Below are 26,829 nucleotides of genomic sequence, written 5' to 3' on the forward strand. Positions count from 1 at the left end.
CCCAGCCATTAGACGGCAGCAGCGTGCACGCCCATCAGCCCCCGCCCTTGCTCAGCCAACGCACCGGGGTTCCCCCCGCACCCCCCGGCCGGCGCAGTACTGCCCGCAGCGGCTCCTCTCCATCACGCATCCTCCCACCCGGAGCGGCGGAGTCGCCCCCGAGCCCCGCCGTGCCCCGCTGCGGCGGCGGCGGCGGCGGCGGCGGCGGCGGCGGCGGCGGCGGCGGCGGCGGCGGGGCCCGGGGCGGGGCGGGGCGGGGCGGGGGGCTGCAGCGAGCGCGGCACCGCCCCCGGCGGGCAGACGGGCGCGGCGGCGTCACGCGGCGGCGCCGCCCCCCGCTCCCGGCGGCCGCCCCCGCCCGCTCCCGCTCCCGCTCCCGCCGCCGCCGCCGCCGCGTACCCGCAGCAGCGCCCGCTCCGTCGGCGAGCGGCAGAGGCAGCCCCGGCCCGCCGCGCCTGCCCCGGCCCGCGGCACCCCGCGCAGGTAAGGCGCGTCCGCAGCGCGGGCAGAGCGGCGCCGCCGAGGACGAGCCCCGCTTTGCCGCGGCGGCGGCGGTGGTGGAGGAGGAGGAGGAGGAGGCGGAGGAGGAGGAGGAGGCGGCGGCGGCGGCGCGAGAGGGGCTGGTGGGTTTGCGTGCGGCGTTGTGGAGAGGTAGATGGCGAGGAGAGGAGATGGTGGAGCGGAGGTAGAAGTTAAAGGTTGGATGCGGTAATTTATTATCCCTTGCAAAGGCGGGAGGAGGAGGGGAGAGGGGGTCTGTGAGACTTAAGGAATAAAATCAATCTGCTGCATGTTTTCCCTGGCGTGAGCTGCCTCGGTGAAAAGCGAAGCCGGGGCAGCGATGGGAATGAATATCGCAACATTATTGTTATTTGGCGGCGGCGGTCTGGAAGAGGCGAGAGGTTTGTGCAGGAAGTGCATTGATAATTTGGGACATTTTCTATTGTGAGGCAGAAGAAAGAGGGCACCCGGCTTCCTTGATATGTGTTTGAAACTGTTCAGGTTCCTGCTGATGGTATGCATTTTTGAAGGGGCAGAAATTATATCATAAGCATATTAAAATAAATACATCTGCAGGCTGGGAGGGTAGAAAATCGATCATTCCAGCCGCTTAGGAAAGAATTTGATTCTAGAAATTACGTAGAAATGAAAGGAAAAGATTAATGATGCTGTTAAGTCTGCTTTTGAATTAGAGCGCTTCTCCCTTTGGCTGCAGCAAGGTTGTTTTTCAGATCCTTTTATTTCATCCGGTAATTTGTGAACTCTCTGGTCTTCCCCGCACCCAGAGACAATGCTGTGTATTTTATACAATAAGGATTCTGCCAAGGATTGTGCATGCCAACCGACCTGGCATTTATTAAGGATTTACTGACCTATGGGTGTCTCTGTCTCTCTTTTTCTAATTTGAAAAGGCTCAATCGGGGCACCTGTGACTAAATCATAATTTTTGAAGAAAAAAAATGATTGTAGAGGGGTGGGGGAAGCATATTAATTCACTGGTGAGGCACTGAATGCGATAGCTACATTTATGTTGGTTTGTGTATATTTCTCGCTACATACATGTGTATATATATATATACACATTGCTGGGAGGGATGTCTGGTACTTAAGAGCCCATTTGAGATATATATGTTAAGAAATTGTCCTCTTCTGAGAATGAAAGTGTCCCTCGGCTTTGGAAATGACTAGACAAGACTGTGCTGTTTATTGACAGTGTGTGAATTATACCGGCAGTAATAAATAAGCAATTGTTTGGGTTTTTTTTCTTGGGTCTTTCTCCTTTCTTTTTCAGTCTTTCCATATCTCTGTCTTTTTTCTTTCCTTTTTTTCCTCTTTTGTTCTTCTTTCTTTCGTCCTCTCTTTTCCCTTTCTCTTTCCCCTTCTTGCCGCTGCCGTGTGTGTGTGTGTGAGCGAGAGGGGACGGCAGGCGCCGCAGACAGAGGCAGGCAGCGGGCAGGGATGCTCTCGAGGTGGGATCCCCGCTCGGCGGCTCTCCGCGGACACCTGTAGGGATCGCTCTGGCACGCACGGCGGGCGCGCACACGCACTCACACTCACACGCGCGTCCTTGCCCGGCTCCCCCCCCGCCCCGGCACACACCGGGGGCTCCTGGCACCCGCCCCCCGCCCCTGCGCCCCATGCACAGCGGCGCTCCCCGCGCAGACCCCTTCCCTCCTTCCCCCCCTGCGCTGCCGCGCAAGGACAGCCGGCGCCCTGCGCTCACGCAGCCGCGGCGCCCGCCCCGCGCACCTTGCGCCCCTCTGCGCGTCTCCCGCGGCACCTTCCGCATTTCCTCCCCACCCACCGTCTCCCCGAGGCGTGCAGTGACCGGCCCAGCCCCAGCTCCCCGGTAACCCAAGTGAACACGCACGCACGCGCACCCCCCGCGCCCCCTCCCCACGCATCCTCTCCCCACATACCGGCGTGCAGCCCACCCACCCCCGCACCCCGGACCCTCCCCTCCACACACACACAAACACACACACACACACACTCCTCCAAGTAATTTCTCACACCGCCCCCCCGGACACGCACGCCGTGTCTCACACCGCCACCCAGCCTCACCGCACACCCCCACACGCACCCCAAATCCGCTCCCTCACCGCCTGCCGCCACCCGCACCACCCCTCGCCGCCCCCGGTGTACCCACATGGGCTCCCACGCGTGCCCAGCCCCACACCCCACACACCCGCCGGTGCAGAGGCTGCGGGGCGGGGGCGGGCGGGACACCCCCGGGCGCAGCCGGCGGCGGCGGGGCCGCTCCTGCCGCCGGCGGGCGCAGGGACCGGCCGCCGCCGCCGCCGCCGCCGCCCCGTCGGGCCGCGCAGGGCGGAGCTGTTCCGGGTGCTGAAACCGGAGCGGCGGCTCGGCGCGGTGCCGCAAGCGAGCGTCGCCCCTGGCCGCAATCAGCACCGTGCCAAAAGAAAAAAAAAAAAAAAAAAAAAGGCGCTGATCAGGAGCGGGCTTGCCGGGTCCGGAAAAGCGGGGATGAGCCGGGGGCTCCCGTCATGGGTCCTCCCGGGCACCCCGCTGGAAATCCCTCGGCTGGTAGCGGCATTGCGAGAGGAGGCTTCTGCTGGGGGGCAGGGGGGGAAACCCGGGGGCTGTCTGCTGCCCAGCGCTGCCTGGTGCTGCCTGGGCAGGGCTGGCTTCTGCCCGCAAAGTTTGGGGGTTCTCCTTGCCTCGCTTTTGCTGCTCTTGCCCACCTCGCGTGTGACAAATAATAAAAATAAACGTGTTGACATTTAGAGGAATGAAATTAAATATAAAGAGAGAGTAGGAGGTGACTTAGCAGCTCTGAACGTGTCAGGTGCAGGCAGCTGAGGTGTGTGCCTGTTTTAAAGCAGGTTTCGCCCCGGCAGGCTCATCTCTGCCCCCTCTCCCCACGCACAGACACACACACACACACACACGCACACACACACACCAGCCCAGCACAGGGCTTGGCAGCGGCTCTGGACATGGTATTGTGCCTGCCTAAGTGCTGCTGGCTAAGAAATGGGAGGGAGGTGAAAGGGAAGCAGTGGGTGAGGGAGGTGTCGGAGATCCTCTCCTCCATCAGGAGAGATCCACTAATACACACCTTCCAGAAAAGATATAGCGGCTTGGGGGAGAAAAACAGAGAGGGGAGCCTCTCTGCTGAAATGCTTTGAATGCAGAGACCTCTTCAGAGGAAGAGAGTGAACTGTGGCATATATATTATTTTTAAAATGAGGAGTTGTCCTCTTAAATAAGGGCAGCTGAGTAAACATACATAAAATACCGCAACCCATTTCAGAGGACTAACACCTGGGATTAGCTGATCTGCATTGTGAATAATGTCAACATCACAGCTGGCTTGAATTGGATTTTCCCTGCCATAACAGAGAATAGCAGCAGCAAAAGAAATCATGTGGCAGAGGAAAATGCGGTTTGAAATTATCAAAAAGCCTTCTAAGAAACCATTGCAATTCTTCCTCACCCTATGAAAATAAAGCAGTACGTGTGCCATGTACAGTGAAGCATGCCAGTTCCTGCTGGGAGCTCAGTCTACTTTATATATTTTTGAGCTGTATTGGAAAGAACTAGAACTGGGCTTGGTAGTGTTGTCTACATTAATAGGACCCTATAGCTTCACAGGTGCTGGTATTCCCATACATAAATTACAGTAAGAGAAACTGCAGAATAAACACCTCCTTTTCTTTTTAACATCGTCCTTGTAATAATAAAATATGCTACTAAAATATTTGAAAGTTTTGGAAACGTAAGTAGTTTACATATAGTTATACCATAAAAATGTAATCTAGTATAATCATATACATTAAGATTTAGGTTTAGCACTGCAAGTTATTATGATTTGTCAGTAACTCCAAAATTACAGCAGCAGTTCATTTTCCTAATGTCGAACAGCAGTTGAAATGAAAAATTAATCACAAATGTCCACTATTCATCAACTTTATGATTTAACATGTTATTAGTCGTCATTTCTTATTATTCTGTTTCAATTCCTTGCAGATTAGAAACAAAAACAATAGAGGAAAATCACCCCCCTGGATCTTAGCCTTGGCCTTTCGCAAGCAAACAGAAGAGGAGCTGTCAGGCTTTGCATGTCAAGTAGCCACTCGGCTGTTTGACACCTTCTGGGTTTCAACCCCATTGGGATTGAGGCAGCTCAGGAAACCATGAGCGATGAGTCCTGTCGTCTGCTGACGCTGCTCTAGCACCATGGCAGACAGTCCGTGATCTGACAAGAGGATCCGTCCTAGGGAGGCAGTGCTGGGATCGGTAATTGGCTTCCTGGGAAACTACAGCTGGCGGAGAGGATGTAAAAAGAGGCACGCACGCGCTGGGATATTGCTACAGTCTTGCCGAGCTGGTGGATCCACTTGGAGGAGGGTTTTGCCACCAGTCTTGGTTTTTCTCCCGGTTTGGTAATGTTGGCTTTGGGGAAAATTTCTGCTGACTCACCTGCCCCTGGACACCTTTTGGGAAGCCCGTCTGACCAGTGAAGAGGCCCAACGGCACCTTACCCCCACCGCGGGTCCCCTCCAGCAGCCCCCGGCCCCTACCTGTGCCCGATCCCATCCCGTGGGGCACCCGCAGCCCCCCGCCCCGGGGAGTCCCCCGCAGTGACCCCCGCGCCCGGGGCGGGGGTGAACGTGCCTGAACCATCCAGCGCGGCCGGCGCCCGGCAAGATTTTACCCTGTCTGCCGCCGGGGCCCCAGCGCCGCCCCCCGCCGGCCCTGCCGCCCCATTTGCCCGCCCCAGGCCGCGCAGGATGGGGGCGGCGCTGGTGCGGCGCGGGGGCTGCCTGCTGCTCTGGCTGGCCCTGCTGCTGGGCTGCTGGGCTGAGCTGGGCAGCGGGCTGGAGTTCCCAGGGGCAGAGGGCCAGTGGACCCGCTTCCCCAAGTGGAACGCCTGCTGCGAGAGCGAGATGAGCTTCAACATGAAGACGCGCAGCTCCAGCGGGCTGGTGCTCTACTTTGATGATGAGGGCTTCTGCGACTTCCTGGAGCTCATCCTCACCCAGGGTGGGCGGCTGCAGCTCAGCTTCTCCATCTTCTGTGCCGAGCCTGCCACCCTGCTCTCTGACATGGCGGTCAATGACAACCTCTGGCACACCGTCGTCATCCGCCGCCACTTCAAGAACACAACACTGATCATCGACCGGGCCGAGGCCAAATGGGTGGAGGTGAAGTCCAAGCGGCGGGACATGACTGTCTTCAGCGGCCTCTTCTTAGGGGGGCTCCCGCCGGAGCTGCGGTCGGCGACGCTAAAGTTGACGCTCTCCTCCGTCAAGGACCGGGAGCCCTTCAAGGGCTGGATAACGGATGTCCGGGTCAACTACACACAGGCGTCACCGGTGGAGAGCCAGGAGGTGCGGCTGGACGATGAGCAGAGCCGCCTGTGCGCCAGGGAGGACGTCTGCCTCAACGGGGGCGTCTGCTCGGTGCTCAACGACCAGGCTGTCTGTGACTGCTCCCAAACGGGCTTTCGGGGGAAGGACTGCAGCGAAGGTAAGGTGCCATTTCAGCTCGCCTCACTGCCCCCCTCCCCATTGCTCTGTGGAGGGGACGGGTAGGAGGCCAGGCCTGCATGGAGTTTCATCTGTACGAGTGGATCTCCCTCCCTTCCCTTCCCTCCCCGCCGCATCCCCAGCTCCCCTCTTCCCCGCCTCCCCCTCCCTGCCCTCCACGTGTCTCTGTGGCCGACCATGGTGCCATCACTCTTCTGTTCTCTGCGAGGCTGGGCGAGAGGAGGAGGAAGAGGAGGAGGTTATTTGGGTGTCTTCCAGAGGTGGGGTGTGATTTAGACTTGTCCCGGGCAGAGGAAAGGTGGGTCCTGGGTGCCAGGTGTCACCTGGAAGGGAGGGGGCGGCCGGCGTCACGCTCGGCCAGAGTTGAGGGACAAGCACGCTTGTCACAAGCAGCTGGTGGCAATTAATTTTGGGATCGGGGAAAGCGATGCTGGGGAGCATTTTACCGGATTAAGTGCAAAGACAGCCTGGGTTTATTTTTATAGGTTAGGGGAGACCCAGAGTCTGCTTTGTATTGATATTTGCCTCTGCTATGTCGTTGAAATAAAATCAGTGATTTATTTGTGAATTCCTTAAATTGTTGCTGGGGAAGAGGGGGATTAAATGGAGGATTATGTTTTTACACGAATGCGAATGGTACTGCTTTGCAATGTATTTAGCAATTCACCATGCCAGGGAGAACACAAAAGGACAAGGGGGAAATGCATACTCCAAGACCACAAAATTACTGAATAGTTTTACCAAGGAAGAGGGAGCGTAGAAAAACAGCAGTTTCCTGAATCCCATCTACAAATAAATCAATGGGTAAAATATGATTCATATTCAGTGCCCATTGTTTTTGGCGAATGGAAGGAGTGTGAACATTTACTTTGCAGATGCATGTAGGACTCTTTTTTAATTATTTTGCTAGTAAATGTACCATTGCTTGCAGCTCCTTAAGCATAGAGAGTACGTATGTAGTGTACCTAGAACAGGATGTAAAGGTATACAAGTGAAATAAGAGCAAATGTTTCAAAGGGAAATACAATCTCCATGTCAAAATTGGAGAGCAAAGACCTAAGTTTAAAATGTAAAAGGTAAATATAAATAAGATATTATCAAGGCCAAATGAAGATCTTCACCGAGTGGCTGCATGACATTTATGGCTGAATAATTTGCCTTTATCATTTCTATCAGATTTCACTCATTATAAGAAAGGAAACATCATTTGTGACTGTGCTTTATTATGTAACACCTTCTGTCCTTAGTGTCAATACTCAAAATGCTACAGTCATTCTGCATCCTGTTTACTTTATCAGCTGTTTATCTCTCATCTGCCATTCATTAAAAAATTCAAACCCTATTAACATTTAAAAAAAAAATTAATAAGAGCAAATGATAGTTTCAGAAAATAAGATGTTTGTGCTTTGAATAGCACACAGTCCCAGAAAGTCTAAAATGAAATATCTTTTATATTAGGTAAGATCCTATCAATGGATTTAGTATTTGGATGTAAATTTTTAATATGTGATACTACATAATATACTGGTGTATGTAAAATATTGAGTTGTCTTAGCATCTTTGAGTGAGGACCTATTATAAACCAAAAAGAAAATTATGAGGTGTAGCAGCTTGGTTAAAGCAACAATAGTAATTTCTATATTATTATACATTTATATACCCTTTATATTAAAACATAGTTTATTTATTTGAAGTTATTTTGAACATGTAATATTTGTATGAAAAAGTTCATATAAATGCATGTAATATCAGTCAGAAAATCTTATCTTTCATAATAATAAGATCAATAGCTATTTTTAAGGAACATTTTTATGTTTAGATTGAATGTTATTGAAATACATATATATGTTTATATATATTAAAAATTGTATAGAGCTTGTAAAAAGATGACACTCAAAATAATATTTAGAATCCCCCAAATTTAGGATAAAATGCTGGCTTCATTCAAATACTGGTGGTTTTACAATTGACCTCTGTAGGATCAAGATTTCCCTCACATGTCCCTTAACCTTTATAAGAAGCCTTATAAAATAATAGCAAGACTTATAATTTTAGCATGCTCTCTCAACAAAGAATCATGAAGTATTCAGATTCTGATTTCATTTGAAACAGGAGGCAACATTTCCACTGATAGCAATATAAATGGAACTAGTCCTACAGTTTATATGTGTCGATTGAGAAAAGATAGTAACTGAAATTCACATCAGTTGGGTTTTGATGATGGGATCTGTAGCTACTCATATGTGCTACCAAAGACACTGAACTATTTTATAAATTATTTAATATTCTAAGAAATAGAAAAGGCAGAAGGACAAGTAAAACCATTATGTCTGCCAAGGAAGAAACCCTGGCTATTGTTGTTTAGTTCTTTATAGCCAACATAGAAATTATGCTGTTGAGTTTTGATCTTTTGTTCCTAGAATGTGTAAATTTCCCACAAAGCTTAGTTAGAGGTTGCCATTGCTGAAGGATGCAGGATCATCTCAGACTGCAGTGATCTGGAGGGATCTTGAGTTTTCATTCTTTGTCTTGTCCTACTTTTTGACTAAAAATGGTTTAAATGGAAAAAATCCCCAACTTTCCATTTTTATCTGAAATTGTAACTACATGTCCTAGTTGATACCTTTTCTTTAAAGGTGAAAGATGGTCAGTAAATTCTATTGTCTTTGGATTTTTTTATAATTTTTTTTTTTGCTTGGATTTAGTGTGCTTCTGCATCTCTTCAGTCTGGTAAGGCAGAAAGTCCCACAGCATGATGACGACTTTAGAAATCAATAAGAACAAAGAAAACCTTTCCAACATTTTCTGTCCTGACATGTGCATGAGAGACTAGAAATAACTGATTTAGACTCAAAGTTTCAGGTCTTAGGATGCAATTTTGGATAACACTTAAGTTATTTTCAGGAAAAAATCTGGTGGGTTGTTTTTTTTGAGATTTTTCATCTTTGAAAATCTCATCAATTTTTCATGAAGTAAAATTTTCTTATAGGAATGAAGCTTAACCAAGTTTATTTGTTTTGGGAAACCCATAGTAATATAAGTTATTCCCAGAAGGCTTAACTTTCCTTGTACCTGTCTAAATCAGGAGTAGCTTCATTTATGTTATCTGAACTACACCAGTGTAAAAACAGTGTAAGAATCAGATTTATTGCATTCAGTCATGCTTTTTGTTCAAATGGGATCTAAACTCTCTTCAGTGGGAGGTTTGGCGTGAATCACAGAAAAAGGACTGTCGTTTTGCTTGAGTATCAAGGGTGTGCAGTCTATAGCACAGAAAAATACGATCTGTAGCAGTCCTGTTGTTGATTAGTCTGTGTGCTTATGAATAAAGACAGTAAAAGAGCCTTCTAAAAGAGAAAATTAAATTTCTATTTAGTACTGAAACAGGCAAGGGAATATTATTTCACATAATAATAGTGACTCAGTAGAAGGAAAAATACACAAAATTATGATAAATTTTGTTAAGACTAGCATTAAAATAAATCCTGATTGCCATATCAATTTTCTGATAAGTTTTTGACATATATCACATTATTCCTTGAAATTAATCAAATTGGTATGGCTTGACCCTATGATATGGAGAGCTGTTCATTAAGAAGACTGATCTTTAAAATCAAATTTTTAGTGAATTAAGTCATGGTCCTAGAAGGCAGGGAGAGTACATGATTCATATCAGTGAGCCTCCATATTCCTCTTCTCATTTTGCTCCTTGTGTTAAAATTTCAGTACAAAAAAAATATTTTAAATTTTAAATTTATAAAATAGTGACACTCTGGCTTTAGACAAAAAATATATATATACTTTTCCTTTCATCCTCATTTATATAAAAATAACCTTGTCCAGTATCCTGTCTGAGAAAATAGGCAGGTACCTCTGAAAGGGGGATATAAAAAACATAACACACTTTGACTTGGGAGATGTTTCTCACTGACCCCAGCTTCTTGTCACTCCATGCCCTTTTGCTTTTCTATATCTGTAACTGCTTGAAAAAATTGCATACAGGATAATTTATCTTTTTAAAATATAGCTGGCCTGCTTGCCTCAATATTAGCATGTTATAGAGAAAATTACTCTGTGAATTCAAAGTATTCCTGTTTAGAACATGTTTTATTTTAACAGTTCTACTGAGTTTCTGTTTTGTGGGAAAAATGAGGACTGTTCATGCAGCTGTTCACTGTAAGAGATATTCTTCCTTGTCAGATATTCAGAAGTTGATGCCAGCTATGGTTTGAACTGTGAAAGTGATTTTTTTAAGGAAGTGAATTCCAGATGTCTCAGGCTAGCCAGCATTTAGATTTGTTTGTTTGGGTTCTGAATATATTACATCAATCTTTGTTGTGTATATTTGCTTCTTCATGTTAACTTTTTTAAAAAGTCATCCAATATTTATATCTTTTAGAAAAATTTCATGTTTTAATTCATTCAATTCTCTTATGCTTTGAATAAAACATATAAACATATTTTGGCATTAATTATCTTTTGCAAGATATGTGTTTGAGTGCAAAGTGATGCTGTTGAACTCATTGCCTATAGTAAATCTTAACAGAGTAGCCACCATGGTCTTGATCCTTCTTGAACAGTTAGCTAAATATACTTTGAGCTAGTAAATACTGTGAGCAAAACTTTCCTTTTGATTTACACTTCAGCATCCTTATGTACAATGCACATCTTTATTATGTGGTCTGTATTTCTTCTGCATGCTGAATTTCTTGTCAGTGGCCACTGGGGTGATGTTGATTTAGGAGGAGGGCTAGAAATCCACTAGAGATTACACTAAGGTTCTGTTGTATTTACAGAAGATTTGATTAATTTAACAATAAATGTTTTAATTAATATTCTTAAACAGTGACTTTGTCAGGGTAGAATCTTGAGGGCAGATAGTCAAGTAATCCCAGAGTCTTTCAAAACTGTATTAAATCTATGACCTTTGGATTTAGTCATATGAAACCAGGATCCTTATGTCAGTTTAAGGAAGAATTTTGCATCATTTTCCTAATGCAATTTGATATATTATTTTGTTCGCCAGGATTCAGTATGATAGGATATTGATTTCAATATCTGCCTCGTGTAAAATCACAGCAATTTAAATACTGTGTCACTGGTAATTAAGAATTGGCAGTTTGTTTTATATTATCTTCTAAGACGGCTACTTGTTGAATATTGCTAATCCTTTTCAAAATGCTGATATTGAAATACTTCCAAAAGACCACTTATGCATATAGCATACATCTCAGTACCCCAGATCAATAGTATTTTTTATAGTGAGGTTGTTGCTTCCCTTTGTGCCTGCTGAGATGTAGGGTCCATGTTAATTTTACAACTATATTGCAAATTATAGAATGCTAATGTGCTAGAAGAATTTACATCTAGCAGCATAGAACCTTGTGCCAGATTGGTCATATTCATTCAGAATTTCAAAATTATATAATAAAATTGTCTATATTTTAATGTAATTACGTTTCAAGGCTTATAGGCATTTTGGACCAAATGCACTTGATCTTTTTTCTCAGCTGCAGGTTGGCTCCCTAGGAGTTTTTTAACAGTAGATGCTAGCCAAGGAGTTGTGGGAAAACATTTGGATTACAGAACATATACTTTTATCCCATCATCATTACTGAGCTGATGGATGGGAATGGGGAAACAGACTGGCAAGTAAAACCAGTTCCTCATAGAAATAGCTTTATGCAGAGGCTAATATTAACATATGCAGCTTTGAGAATTTATGCTTCTTTTAATAAACATATCAAAATTGGCTGGTAACTTAAAACAAAAAGGTTCATCCATCTCTCTTGTTGAAATGAATACAATGTTTTGTCTTCCAGAAAGCTTAATTTTACCTTCAGAAAACATGAAACCATACCAGCTTCTGGAAAAATACTTTGTCTAGTTTATTGCACTGTAGTTGAAAATTGTATACCTTCATAAACACTTAATTTTACAGAACAGTGAAGGGCATTCTGAGGTTTTGAGTACTATGTTGTACCTGAGGAGCAAATTGTAAAGACCAAAGTATACTTCTTTCAGGGAGTGATTTGGTAGAACGTGACAAACATAACTTTAACTGTGCTGTTATATATAGAATTCACTAGCAGGGTCAGGATACATATCTTTAATGCCTTTATTTAGTTCTACGCTGACCAGGGATCATATTTTAATCTTTTACAAAATAATTTAGGTTTTTCCCACAAAGATGTGCACTTTCTGAAGTGACACTTTCTCCTTCTGTACTGTGGTGATGGTATCTGACTAAGAAGTAGTTGTACGTGGTGGTTTCATGCTAATGTCTAGTCATTCTCTTGGATCTCGGTGTACTCTGTAGAACGAATGAGCACTTCAATGCACAAAATACCTGTAGTATCTAATGAATGAAGTAGGAAAAAGCACATGATTTTGATATGACATTGCTTTCACACCACTTCTCCAGTTTGGTTTCTCCATCTGTAAAGTTAAACTAGTGATACTCTATACAGGATTTTTGGTGGGATTTTCTTCCTGGCTGTCAGGTACTTGAAAGATCGGAATTTCTATTAGGGATCTAGTAGGGGAAGTTGAGACTTGAAGCTCCCCTTACTGTAGTGCAACCTCTTTAGTCTACAGAACTGACACTTACCATCTGGCTTTGAAGTTGCCACCATTCCTACTGCCTATCTAGCCATAACTGAGTGTTGAGAATAATGTGTTTTTTCTTATGCACAACTGGTCTGCCATTATATGTTTTCCATTAGTCTGACTAAGTATTGGAAATGATGTAGCTTGCCAACTGCCAACCACTTTTCCCTTGACAATTCAGCTGTTCTCATGGTTGTAAGAGTTCCCATCCTTTGCAATGTTATGACAGCTGTACCAAAGTCATCCTTATTACTGTAAAAGGATCTAAGATTTAATGTCTGAGGATAGTGGAGAGCTCTGGGTCCAAGTCAATGATCACATAATTTTTGAAAAGTTTCATTCTCTTTCATTTTCAATGAGAAATTTGGGGGCGAAAGTGGGAAGTTGCCTCAGTCATGCCTTGTTTGAGCTTGTAAAGAAATAAAAGACAGAGGTATGCTGACAGCTTTCTGTAAGAACAAGATTGTATGACAGGATTTTAGATTTCTTTAATTCTATGCAGTTGTTTATGAACCTGGAACTATTTAGCTAGGTCCTAATAAGCAGCAAATTCGGCAACTCATAGATAGCTGAAAAAAACGGGTTCTGTTTTCATTTTCCATTGGAATCATTTTGAAGTCCCATTGACTCAAGTTTAGAATTAGGGCAAACCAAATAACCTGCTGATTTGGAACTTATTATTCAAGTAGGAATATGAAAACAGAGAAGATCTAGGGCAAATTAAATAACCTGCTGATTCTGACTGCAGTAGTCATCTGGGAATATCTATAGAGACAAGACTCTTCACAAATTTGTATATTTATTATCATCATCATCATCATCATTATTTATTAATTTAATACATGCTTATGAACCATGCTGTAAGAGTAAAGTTATATGACTAATGTTGTTATACATTTAAGGGACTCTGTAATTCGTGGAAAAATCTGTTTTACCAAAAAAGTAGGAAATGTATTCAATGGAATCACATTTGCAGTTGCTGCCACTACAAACTGTGAAATGGTATGTTTTGCATATGTAAGTGTTATGTACCAACAATGCTATGTAGGTGTGCAAGTTGCAGATTGCTTTTAGTCTGTGGCACAATGCACAAGGTCTTGAAATGAAAAGGTTTGACTTTTTGGTGGGCTTTGTGTTGCTTAAAGGCAGAGAAACTAGACTGATTCTTCCCGCAGCGATGTCTCTGTAATTAAGAGAACATGTACAGCCATTACAGAGGTCACTGACATTACACTATGCAATTCGAGATGTATGTCACAGTTCCAAAGTTTCAGAATTACATCTTAATTTCTGATATGGAATGACCTTCCTGTTGATCTTCTTTCCCTTCTATGCTTTTTAGCTTTAACAAAAGATTAAAAAAAATGACACTTTTGTCAAAGGAGGTATTTCCATTAAGAAAAGACTCCTTGAGAAAGATTACATGTATATATTATAAATTATATGTACTTTCTTTTTAAGAAGTGTATAGAAGATCACAGAATTAGTGAGTAGACATGGGGTGAAGATCTGTATCTCAATATTGTAATTTTCTTTAGAAGCTTATCCTGACTCTTCTTTGTTCCCAAAGGTGACAACAGAAATGTTCACACACACATGTCAGCATTTGTACAATGGGTGTCTGGGGACAACCGTGATGAATAGCTTTAGGTTGAATTGCGGTCTTGTGATGCAAAGATAATATTCATTATTAATAAAAATGTGAGAATTGGGCCCTAGTGCTAGTAAAAAAAAAATGCTCTACAGCCCTCTTAGGAAAGACATTATCTTTCCTGATTCTGAATCATACAGGAGTGATAAAAGTGAGCTAAAAAAGTTTGGATTCTGCTGATTGTTATGCAGCAACAGGCTTACATTTTACATTTGTAAAATCGGACTCTTAAGCTGGAATGTCCAGGGACAAGAGGGGGAGAGGCTAGTGAGACACTGCATCTCCTTCCCAGACTACACACACACTGCTATGTCTAAGCACAATGAATTTCAGGTGAGTATCTATAATGGGGTAGACAGATGCTTCGCGTGACATCATTCGCTAGAAAAGCAGTGGAATTTCTTCAGGATGTTTCCAGGAATGTTAGCGCTGCCAGAGAGATTCCTAGTTTTGCTTATTTTGAGTTTGCTTTTCTTCCCATTTTTCCTCACCAGAGGAGAGACAGGTGAAAATGAAAGTTATAACCAATAGCTGTATGTCACTTAATTTTGAAGATTATCATGAGGTGATATAAGAAAGATTTATAAGTAGATTTTCTAAGAACTAGTTAATGCCCTCCTGCTACACCTTCTCAGATGAATGTTGCTGAACTTTCCTGGAGATGATACTCTGTGAAGTTTGTTTTCTGTGATACTGCAGAAAAATAATTTCTGTAATACTATTACATTGCAAAGAACATGGGGTTTTTTTAGAACACATAGTTTTTCAGAGATAAATTGTGGACTGTCATTCAATATTAGACAAAAGATTTGTCTGGTTTGGTTAAACATCTACTGAAGAATTCTGAATACAGATTTCATATTCTTACATAAAACATTCCTGACTTAAATGTTATGAGGAAAACATCAGCATTTTCCCTCTAGTTCACCAGAAAGAAAATATGATTTTAATATATTTCCTTGTTGACCCAAAACTCCATTAGTTTTCCATGAACGCTGTATCAGTTGTCGTAGTTTCCAGGAATTTCTGCGGGTTTTGTCACTGTTCTTGGTCCAAAGTATTTGGAGGAGCAGCTAGGATGAAAGTCAGTTACACAGCCTTGAACTTGTGCTTTTTCCTCTGTGGCAGTTAAACAACTGAGTCTGGTGTTATAATAATTTGTCCACTTAAGCAGTACAGCACAGTATTTATTTTTGTTTTCCACATTACAAATTCTGAAACTGAAAATTTAAACAAATCATACATCAGGTTCAAAGTTATGAGAATATTTTCACACTGTTTCTTATTTAGGTTTTGTAACAAAGAAAGTTCCAATGACAGAAAAAAGTTAATGTAATAGAAGTTTTGACCTGCTATTTTTGCAAATCCACTGACAACCACATTTTTAATACTTGAAAAATTGTTAACATTCAGAGGTTTTATCTATTCTCTTACCATCGGTTGGATCCCATTCTGTTGTTTTAAATATCATTGGAGTTTTTAAATAAGTAGGGTCTTTATTGCACATTATAAATACCTACATCATTCAAGTTTGTAAAAGGGACTGATTAAACAAATCTCTGCTATTCAGTCACATATTACCCATTGTGATACTTGAGTCATGCTGGTGGATTTTGTAAATCTTAAACCACAGAAGCATGCGTAGTAATGCAAGTGAATAAAATTTCCTTCCAATTTCTCCCTTATTAAAAAACCAGAAACGTATCTATTGGAAGTGGAAAAATAGCAGTCTAAGTTGATGGCACCACAGGAATTCAGAAGCAAAGCTACCTTCAATGAGTGGAGGCTTTCATCTTTTTTGTTGCTTGTGTTTAAGGGTGGAACTTGTCTTTCCGTTTTATTCACATTTGCATGAAAAAAGAACAAAAAGCAGTTAGTGATGGTGTATCTATAGTGACAGAGATATACATAACTCAAAAGCATGCCTCTGAGAACTTAGTAATTTTTAGTTATGTTGATGTTGTACTTTAATATGGGCTCATTACTCCTTGGATAGCCTAAATATATAAGGTGAACTGAGTACAGGTTTTGATGTTATTCAACTTTGCTCTTCCTTAGCTTCCTCTTCAGAAATTTGAAAAATATTACATAATTATGTCTTGGAAACTTGGTCCTTGCCCAGTCTGAGCTTTCAGTGACTTAAATTGAGCTTTTGATCCTTAGAAAATGCAAAAAGAGGAACTAAGGAAATTAATTAACTAATGGAATTGGAAGAGCAAAATGTATTTAGAAATCATATATATTGTTATGGACAATATTTCTAAAATGTTTTACTTTTGTAGGTTTGTCACATTCAGTAGGATCTCTCAGTAAATGGAGTAAAATAATTTATCCTGGTACTCCCTTCGTGTCTGTGTAAATCAGGATTCATATCTCTTGAAGCTAACACATTAAGCCATTGTAAAATAAGCATAAGATCAGAATCAGGTCCTCTGGTTAGAAAAAAATAATCTTTCAAGTGTGTTAATATTAAACCATCCAAAACCTCAAGAAACAAACAGGCTTACCCTTGCCTACTACTATGTAATATTACTTTGCAATCTTTGTAGAAGTTTCCTTTGTCATTCAGATGCACAGAAACATTTTGCCAGCACAAAAATGGATGGTGAAAAGCTTTGCTTGCTTGTTTCCCACACCTATATGGTAACAACAATTACTTATTCCACTCTTTAATTTTTCTATATTTGTAGAGGTATAATAAGGACTGGCAATGCAATTTTCCCTTATAAAATTATTAATTAATGGCTAAAAAAGTTTTTATATTTTAACCCCACTTCCCACCCCTGTTGCTGAGATGACCTATCCTGTATTAAAATGCTTGCTTTTTGAAAATAGACTGTCATGTATTTTTTTCATCCACATATTTGAATCAATCTTCACACTCCTTTTGTTTTTCTTAGATACCCATTTAGCGCACAGGTTTTTAAAGCACGGCTTGGTATGGACAGTTTGCTTTTTCTCTAATTAACCTAAGTCATTGGTATCAGTCTAACATGTGTGAACATACTGCCCTCAAAATCTATGCTCTGGGAATATTATTAAGTTTATAAAATAAAGCACTTACAAGCTATGAACCGTCAGGACAAAAGATACTGTACAATTTTAATTTCATCTGTTTCTAGGTATCCATTATGAAATAGTCTTTAATTACATGACCATATACCACTTTTTCCTTGAGCCTTCTGCCTCATTCAGTGCATAGTCTGGATAATAAGTTCTTCAGTATTTTGTTTTCTCCTTGCTGTTCAGTGTGTAGCCCTCAGCCTTATTTATCGTCCATATTCAAACCAGCTCTGAAGAGAAATTATTAATTTTTCCCTGGGCTTTTCTAAGGTTTTCGTAACTACAATGTCTGAACTGCTGCGCAAATATTCAAAATTACACAATGCCCATGTAAGATGACAGATGCTATTATCCCAGTCATACAGGAGAACTGAGGCAAGAGAGACTGCAGGTAAAAACATTCACTAATACTGAGTGCACAGTCTGAAGTTTTTCTGAGTACTTCACATATAACACTACATACTCTAAGCATCCGCTATAATTTCAAAGCACAGCTCACACTGACTTCAGCTTACAGCTTTGAGTGATCAGCGTTGCATGTTCGGGGATATCCAGCAAGGCACGCTCCCCAAAGATGCAAATGTCCTGAACAGCATAAGGAATGACCACCCAGAAAATGCCTGGCTTTAAAAACCTGACCAACATCACATGGGATTTTTAGGAGAGAAGGGGATAGAACATATTTCTTCAAGGCAGCATTCACCTCTCTTTGGTATGCAGTACACCCCACTCCTTTTTAGCAAGGACTCTTGTAATGCAGGGGCAAGGGTACTGTTCACTGGCATAACAGCTCTCTTCATTACTCGGGCATTACTCGGGCTAAGAATAGACTACTTCTGTGTACAGAACAAGTTACGGAGGCTCTGGAGACAATTACATTAAACTGTGTAATTAAAGGCTATATCATAATGTATATGAATAAAGCGGGTGGATCTAAGTTACGTAAGAAGCCTTATGTCTCAGAGATGCTATTTTTGACTTTGCAACATAAAGAACATTCTTTTAAGGTATTAAAATAGTCAGTGCGTATAATTTTTTATAGGTTTTAAAAACTCTACTCCCACTCAGACATCCCAGCCCCAGCCATTGTGTTTTCTGCGCTTTAATCAGGAAGCACCCTTTCCACAGGGCCTGTTCCCAGCAGGCAAGTTGCTGATGGACTGACACTTTCCCTGATCCAAAACTGGGTAGCTGGACCTAGCACAGGCTACAGAGTTTCCAGTGACAGGGAAGACCTGCTGAGGCTGAAGTTAAAGTATGCAACCACAGCCCAAACAATCTTTCAGGAGTTTCCTGATAAAATCCAAGATATCTCCAGTAACACTGTACAAACATGTTTTCAAAGGATTGGCAAAAGGCTTAACCCTGAAAGTCAAGTTACTCCTGCCCAAATGGGTTTTATATTTCTGTTTCAAAATAAGACTAAAGTCAAAAGGAATCAGAATGGAAATGAAACTTACTTAGCGTTCCCTTGGGCAGATACTACTGCTAACATAAATGTCAGGTTTTCAGCTGAGCTGTTTTTTTGTGACTAAATCAAATATATTTTTCTAAGACTGAAAAATAGAAGACTTCCTTACTATACTGAGTCACTCAATTTTCTTTAATTACTATAATTGATCTTCCTCTGTAGTAAGTGTGTCTTATAAAGAAAGAAAGCAAAATAAAATAAAATAAAGCTTAGGCACAATTGTTTCAGTACATTTCAGAACCATTTTTCCAAGGAATTGATTGAGTTTTTAAAATAAAATATAAATATTGTATTCGTACATCTGCTTGTTCAGTGTTGCCATTAAAAAACTTTGCCTAAAAACATTTCTTAAACGCTTTCTGTAAAAGTTTTATATGAAGGAAAAGTATAGCCATAATAGTATATTCTGTACATGGAAGCCAGAAATGCAGTGTTAATCTTTCACTTGACCAGCCAAAATTTTTAAGATACTTCTGTCTTTATAAAAGCCACATTTATTAATGTCCCAGGAACTTCGAACACACCTTTATTATTTTTCTCCTTATTTAGATGTTGTTACTTTTTCTACTTACAGAATTAGCTGCTTTTTCTTTCTTTGTGTGTTAAAAATTATGAAGTTTAAAGATTATTGATTTTCCCTTTTTCTTTCTATGATTTATATTATATCCATTATGTTATACTATGTACTATTTTGACTGTAAAGCATACAAATAAAAAGCTATTAGGACAGGAGAAGGTGAAGAGTAAAGTCACAATTCCCAATAAATTTATGATCACTTAATTCACAGATGTTCCCACTGTATTTTGTTGTATTAATTGTATGAATAATTTTGTCCCCTTGATCCCCAATATAAATTAAAGTATATACAAATATGCTGCAGATAAACATACTTATTTTAGTAATACAATATGAATATTTGCAAGCATATGATTATTCTATGTGTTACCTCATGGTATTTAATCATCTAGTGACATTTTCAGGAATATTAAATGTTATTGCTCCCACTGATTTAAATGGGACTATATGTGTTAGAATGAATAGAAAAGTTTTTAAAAAAAAGAAGTTCAATAGTCCAAAAAAAAAAAAAAAGAATTGAAAATCATGGTTTAAGCATAATCAGATACTAGCTAAACTGCAGAATCATAGACAATCAATTAAAGTATTTATATTTATAAATTTTTAGAGACAACTATTCATGTTTTTACATAACTGTTGTGCCTAGTATGTAATCTTATTAGACTCATCTTTAGAAATGCCTTTTTTATGAATAATTATGAGTTTAAATTCACATGTCTGTATGCATATAAATTTTGTTCAAGCTCAATGTATTTGTTTTTTACCACCTCTTTGTTGCATTTTCTATAAAACAATTGCAGTGCTATTTGTTTAGGAAAGCTTAAATTCTACAAGAAAATAGTACCAGTCAGAAATACCAGTCCTATGTAACATCCCTAAAGGCTGTTTTTGCTAAGCAGTGAAGGGAGTATAATTTAATGCACTCTGATTTTACCGTCATATAAAATATGTCCCTAGCTCAGTAGTACTCCTCTACAAACTTTTTTTGTCTTTTGAAACATAGAGGATAGTATGCAAAGAGTGAAGCAAAAGTTTATTAGCCTAATGAGACCATAGGATATCAACAAAAATTAAATGTATCGACATTTTGACCATCATTTAAGCTACTACCAGACTTCTCAAAATATCAGCTTCTGTGACTATTTACAACATTCACACATTTCATAAACTGGCTAAAAAGCCTTCTCAATTTAATAAAATTCTAGAAAACCACTTGTCCTAAAAGTAACTTTATAAAGCCTCCTAAATTTAAAAAAAAAAAAAAAATTAGAGGCAATACTTCTCTTATTAACCAAAGGCATATTTATGTTACAATTGTTAATGTGCCATCTCTGGGATTTATATCAGTAAGATTAAAAAATAGGTAGTTTTCAGTATTTTTAATACTGATACAATTATTTTTTTATGTCAGGAATTTTCATTCACTTCTAAAGCAGCAAATGAAGCTGACTGCTCTAAATGAAACAGTATAGCCACTGCACCTAAGGTTACTCCTCTCTCAGATCTGCCCCCATATGCATACATGGGGAATTGTGCTCAAGCTTGGTCCTCCTACAGTGGTTTGGGTAAAGAGAAATAATTTTCTTGGGGGGACTTTGTTAAATCCAGATCATTTGGATAGAGCAGTTCCTCAGGCAGTTATGCCAGCTGATCCGAAGGGGCAAATAGAAAGCAGTTTTCTGATAGCGAGCATGCAGTAGCGTAAAGGGAGCCAAGGTCTTTGCCTGCTCAGCTACATGAGAAAAGGGCATGTGACTCTTGCTACACGTCTTTGAATTTCTGTCTGTATAAGTCTGATTGATTCCTGGAAGCATTATTGGTTGTCAATGTTCTGGCCAGAAAAAATATTTAAGGAATTTATTGGAAATATTGGGAAAACTTTCAGTGATTTGGAAAATATTTTCTCTGTTTTAAAGGAGTCTATTTTCAAAGATAAATAAGGTAAAATTTGTCTCTGAATAAGCCTAATATCTACACTGTACTATATAATAATAAAAATCATGAAGTTTTTCAGCTGAGCTTGTAAGAACTGGACCTCCATTTTCTGTGAGTCAGTAGCATCACTTTCAAGTCAAATCTTGGAAAAACTCTCAGTACTGAAATTTTCATAGCTGTCAAAAGTATTTTTGAGAGTTGCTTTCCTTTTAGCTGCATTTCAAAACAGGTTCCTGATGATTTTTTTTTTTTTTTTTTTAATATTTCAGTTAAGTTTCAATATGACTTGGTGTTTTCTCTGACTTTATGCCAAAGGTAGCCTGGAAAACTGTTGATAAAATAAGAGACTGGCAGTATTGTTGAAACACACCTTTGGTAACTAAATAAATGATATCAGGAGAAGAAGGTAACAAAAATATCTGAAATGTTGTTAGATATTACAGTAGTATTTCATGCTCAGCCAAGTTTCAACAAATTATTGGTTACGGAATGTGGTGCGTACTGCCTGTCTCTAAAGGGTGTGCAACAGCCTCACTGTGAGTCTCATCCTACACTTCTTACTGCAGGATGTTCTTACTGTAGTTTTTGCTTGGTAAGAACTGTACAATACTTAATCTATGACTAGTTGCAAGTTCTCCTCTGAAATGTTGGATTCCTTCAGAAAAGCATTTTAATTGTGATAGTGACCTTTGGTTCTTGGGTTTTGCAGTTGGGTTTTGCTTTTTGCAGAATTTACTACAGTTAAGAAAAACTTGTTATGAAACAACCCTTTTTCAGCTTTGGACCCAGATATTATTTCTTCTTTAAAAACTGGATCCTTCATGAGTGATTACATCAGATGAATGGTAGACATCTGGAAGCATAAAGTGGAAAAAAGGAGAGATGAAGGACTAAGGAGTAATTAAGTACTGGAAATGGGATTTGGAATTGCTATTTTATTTTCACAATTCTATTACAATTTTGTTACATATCTCAAGTATTTAATCTGCCTCACAGTTTTTCATCCATAAAATAAGGTTAATAATATTCACTGTCTTCTTACCATTCTCTGTCTCTTTTGTTTAGTAACGTCTGAGTTTGCAGAGCACATTTTGCTATATTCCTACCACTAGCTACTATAAGAGAAGTGGATCTTACTTATGGTTTTAGATGTTACATATTATATACAATATTGAGCCGTAGTTGAGACACAAACATTGCAACAAAAGTAGTTAAACTTTTGTAATTTAGGGTATTCCAGATTGCTTTAAGGGCAACAAAGTTCCTGATGTACTCATAAATATTCTTTATAAACATATGTTCTTCTTTGGGACAACCTGTTTGGGCCTGGTTTGTGGTTTATTTCTCATAGCATAACAAGGCAACAAGATCTGTTAACAAGATTAATATATCCTTGAGTAAAAAGGTGTTTATTTATAAAGGGGTCCTTAACAAATGTACCATCAAAAGATTCTTAATTTTATCTCATTTGCAAGCAAAAGCAAAGATGCTTTTTGGAAATGAACTGAAAACCTACTAAAATACATGTAAGATTGTATTTTCTTGGGATAAATGTCAGCTGATAGAAAGAATTTTCTTAGGCGTACTGCACTCCAATAGTACTTGTTGATGCTATTGTATGAAAGATTTTAGAGCTTTCTGGCAGAAAGTGTTTACAAAATGTCATAGAATGTAAAGCTTTGTACTTGCAAAAAGGTGCAAGGGGGGAAACAGTGATTTTCATTAATACCTGGTTATGTAAAGGCTATTCTGAACAATACAGACTGATTAGCTAGTAAAGAGGAGAAAAGCACTTTCCTAAGTTTCTAGCCTTTGGGTCCTTCTGCTACTAGGAATTAGCCTACAAGCATAAGATGAATTTGTTCACCTATATTTGAATTGAAATGAAGATCTGATTTTCAGCAATGTAACAGTGGAATGATTCTCCTCGGGCAGCCTTTGAAAGCAAGGGAATATTCTTTCTGATTTCATAAATTTTTGGCTCAAGGACTTTGGTTCTACCTTAAACTGCTTGAGCTGTTTTCTTCATGTTAGTTATTGTTGTTCATGAAAAATGTATCCAAATATGTTGCTTTTACTAACTATTTATAAAAAGTTTATGGAGAAATAATTCTCATCTGATCTTTGTACAATGAAATAATGTTATGAAGCATATGTAGCTTAAATGACTGTAGCTATAACATTTGATGTCATGAAGGTCTCATGAGGGTATCTTAGCAGATAGCAGTTAGATGATAGAATCATAGAATCATAGAATGCTTTGGGATGGAAGGGACCTTTAAAGGTCATCTAGTCCATCCACCAGATAGTAGACTAACAAGTAATTCACTTGTTTTTCATGAACAATAGATATACGTATTGTATATAAAAGGATGGACAGACTGAGAAATGTCCAAATGACCATTTGAAAATATATAACTTGAACTGAACACATGGTGCAGCTACACATTATTTGCCATTTGGATAAAATGACCAAACAGAGAATGTATGACACCTGTGTCATAGAAATGATAACCTACTGAAGAATGCAAAATTTACAGGAAAAAAGAACTAGTTAAATATATGCGAAAGGGAATCACGGATTGCATTCCAGCTCCTGGGTTATTAGGTATCGCCACATACTAGATGGTCGTGCATAGCCACTGTTGTGCTAGCTGCTTTCCATGGGTACATCTGCATAATACATTCAGCTGAACTGTACAGCTAAGCAAGGCTAATAAATCAGATCACAAGAATAGAGTGATCAGATAGAAGCTCTGTCCAACTGCACAGACAAAATCCCAGAATGAGCAATCCACAGTGCTGACCCAATGTTCTCAATTTCAGTTCCATTTGAAGTAGAATGACAAGGCTTTTTGAGAGAGCAAAGCACTTTGGCTAAATGAAATGTCAGCAAGCCTATGATTGCTGAAGGGAGCATGGAGAATTCAGACCTTTAAATCTGTGAGCAAATGTACTGAACATGTAAACTCCCAATTAAAGGAAGAAGTAGTTAAGTATTAGCTATCTGTCATAAAAGTAAATGTTTAATCATTAATGGAAAATACAAAAAGAACAATAGTAAATGGACCAGTCATTCTAAAATGTTGAACAGATTACTGGAGTTTGAAATACTATATTATTGAGTAGAACAATGCTAAAATCTTTATTTTATCTTCAAAATCTTTTTATTCTGACATGTTAATTTCGCCAAGTAGTGAGGAAATATTGAGTCTGTAGCTTTGAAGACCGTAATACAACTCTGACTCCTCCCCTGGAATAAATAAATCTTTATTACAATTTACACATGTACTCAAACATATTTTTAAATGGAAATAGCCATAAACGTAACAAGATTTTATGATGCTTTCCTATGTGCAGAGTAAATAGAGGGAGATTTTTTTCCAAAGCACAGACCATACTTACTCACCTCTCATGATGTCTATAGGAATTTGCTGACAAACTTTCTTTTGTGCCTTTGGTTACTATACCAGCTCTGAGAAGCGAGCTGACACACTACATGGGTATTTCCTAATATTGCTAAACTATAGCAGAATACAGAAAAAAATAAGATACCATCTCTTCTATGGTCTATTGCCAGACTACCTTATGTGTGCATCACACTCCTTTCCTTTGTCTTTCCTTTTCATAGCTGTGTATGCTGCCGCTATAGGATCGCTGGAGGTAGCGTATATTTAATTAAATAGTTTATGTTGTATCTGATACATCATTCCTGGACAATAAATAAATTACACTTACTTTGAAACATCTAGTAATCTCTCTCAAAATGTTACATTCCAGAAATCCATATATTGTATTTTTTTATTCGCTAATAAGATTTGTATGTGCCAAAAATCTGTTGCTACCTTTGTAAGTACTTCAAAGTACAACAAGATCAGTTGTTTTCAATAATGGTCCTGGACAAGAGACTACAGGTTCAGTTCCATTAGAATACTATAAAATATATATGTCCTTTGGGGGGAAACATATGAAAGTAATTTTTCCTCTCTATTTAATCTATTTTGCAAGGTACACTATAGTGTAATTCTATTTCAGCAAATGTTAAAACAGCAGGTTTTTTTTTTCTTTTGGGAAAAAAAAGACTTGCATTTTTATTCTACTGAAATTGCTTGCTTACGAAGACAATGCCTGGAGTTTGGGGGAATGTATCAAGTTATTTCTGTGACCTTGTCATAGAACAGTTTTTAGCAGACACTATTCATCAACAGAAATTTGGGGATATTTAAGTAAAATATGGCAGTGACAGAGACAAGTTTGTATGTTTATTTAGGATTTCCTTGTGCCTCTTTTATAAGCCCTTGGAGTATATGTAGATCTCAAGCTGTGAAAAAGATAGTAGAATGGTCACTAGATTTGGGATTTTGAATTCTGATCAAATTTTTTGTAAATTTCTTTAAGAATAACACCAAATTGGTGAGTGATATTTAAATCACACGTCAGCAATGAAATACATAAATCTCTGATTAGTTTATCTTGGCACAAACTCTGCGTCCTCCTCTCAGTTCCACTGAGTAATAAATTGCACAGTGCAATTTCATTCAAGGACCAACCTGAGATAGCATAAAATCCTAAAGGTTTTATACTCACCCATTAATTGATAATAATGTGCTAACCATCAGATATCTCAGTCCTGTAGTTCTTATATTTGGGGACTGAATTTGATTTTTTAAATTCAGTCTTCTTTAAATGTCAGGGGATGTGAGTGTTATACCTAATTTCTGCCTGGAACTATGTTCTCTCATAAAAATACTAACAGGTTTGGTTTTATTTGCTCTAATCCCTATGCAAAAATGTTAAGGAGGATTAGATTATTCTTGGGTGAAATATCATTTTATTGTATTTTTAGAAATTTTATTACATAAAAATCTTTCATGAGCTATCTGACTTAAACAGCATGACTGTCAAAACTTTCTAAGTATGCTTAGGAACAGATTTTTTTTTTTTTCCTAAGTCCTCTTGAGAGGTCACATTCCCTCTGTGTCTGAAGTAAGCCTGATGGACTTTTAGCTTGTGGTATATGCTGTATTTGCAGTGCATTCCAAATATAAGTTTTAGTGGGTTAGTGTGTTCTGTACTAAATACTTTTTTAGTATAAAATCTTCATTGCACTTAAATCCATGAGAATTTTGCCATTCACATGATTTGTTTGTGGAATTGGTGGTATGGTTTCACCTGTTGTGATGCATGAGAACTCTCTTGGGCCAACTAATGACAAAAGCAATTTGTCATCATTTTTGCCCCTCATTATGTCAAATGCTTGAAAGCTGTCTTAATTTTTCTTTGCATTTGTATTACTTCTTCTGGTACATGCATGTGAAAGAAAGAGAGAAGAAATAGCAGTTGTCTAGTTTGCTGAGGAATATACACACATATTTTTTATTCTTCAGTATCCCACTTAGAACTAGCGATAAGATCTAAGGTTTTTAGTTTATTCCAACAAGGACCTTGTTGATTTGGCTCCTCCATGAAGGAACATTATTTTCCTACATTTCTCTTTTTGAAAAGC

General features: G+C 39.8%; 1 protein-coding gene across 21 annotated transcripts in view; it reads left to right on the top strand.

The window, feature by feature from the left end:
- Positions 1 to 5,258: 5,258 nt before the first annotated feature.
- Positions 5,259 to 26,829, top strand: part of NRXN1 (neurexin 1) — a gene marked incomplete at its 5' end in the record, with an annotated part of 720,955 nt that continues 699,384 nt past the window's right edge. For 20 of the 21 annotated variants that reach the window (XM_082305203.1, XM_082305199.1, XM_082305184.1 and 17 more), the window contains one exon: positions 5,259 to 5,997. In XM_082305203.1, the coding sequence (XP_082161329.1) occupies positions 5,259 to 5,997 (739 nt within the window). Of the gene's footprint in view, positions 6,003 to 26,829 lie in introns of all 21 variants that reach the window. The other variant, XM_082305200.1, reaches the window with a different exon arrangement.

This window comes from Platalea leucorodia (assembly GCF_965183815.1).
Source record: "Platalea leucorodia genome assembly, chromosome: 3".
NCBI classification, from domain to species: Eukaryota; Metazoa; Chordata; class Aves; order Pelecaniformes; family Threskiornithidae; genus Platalea; species Platalea leucorodia.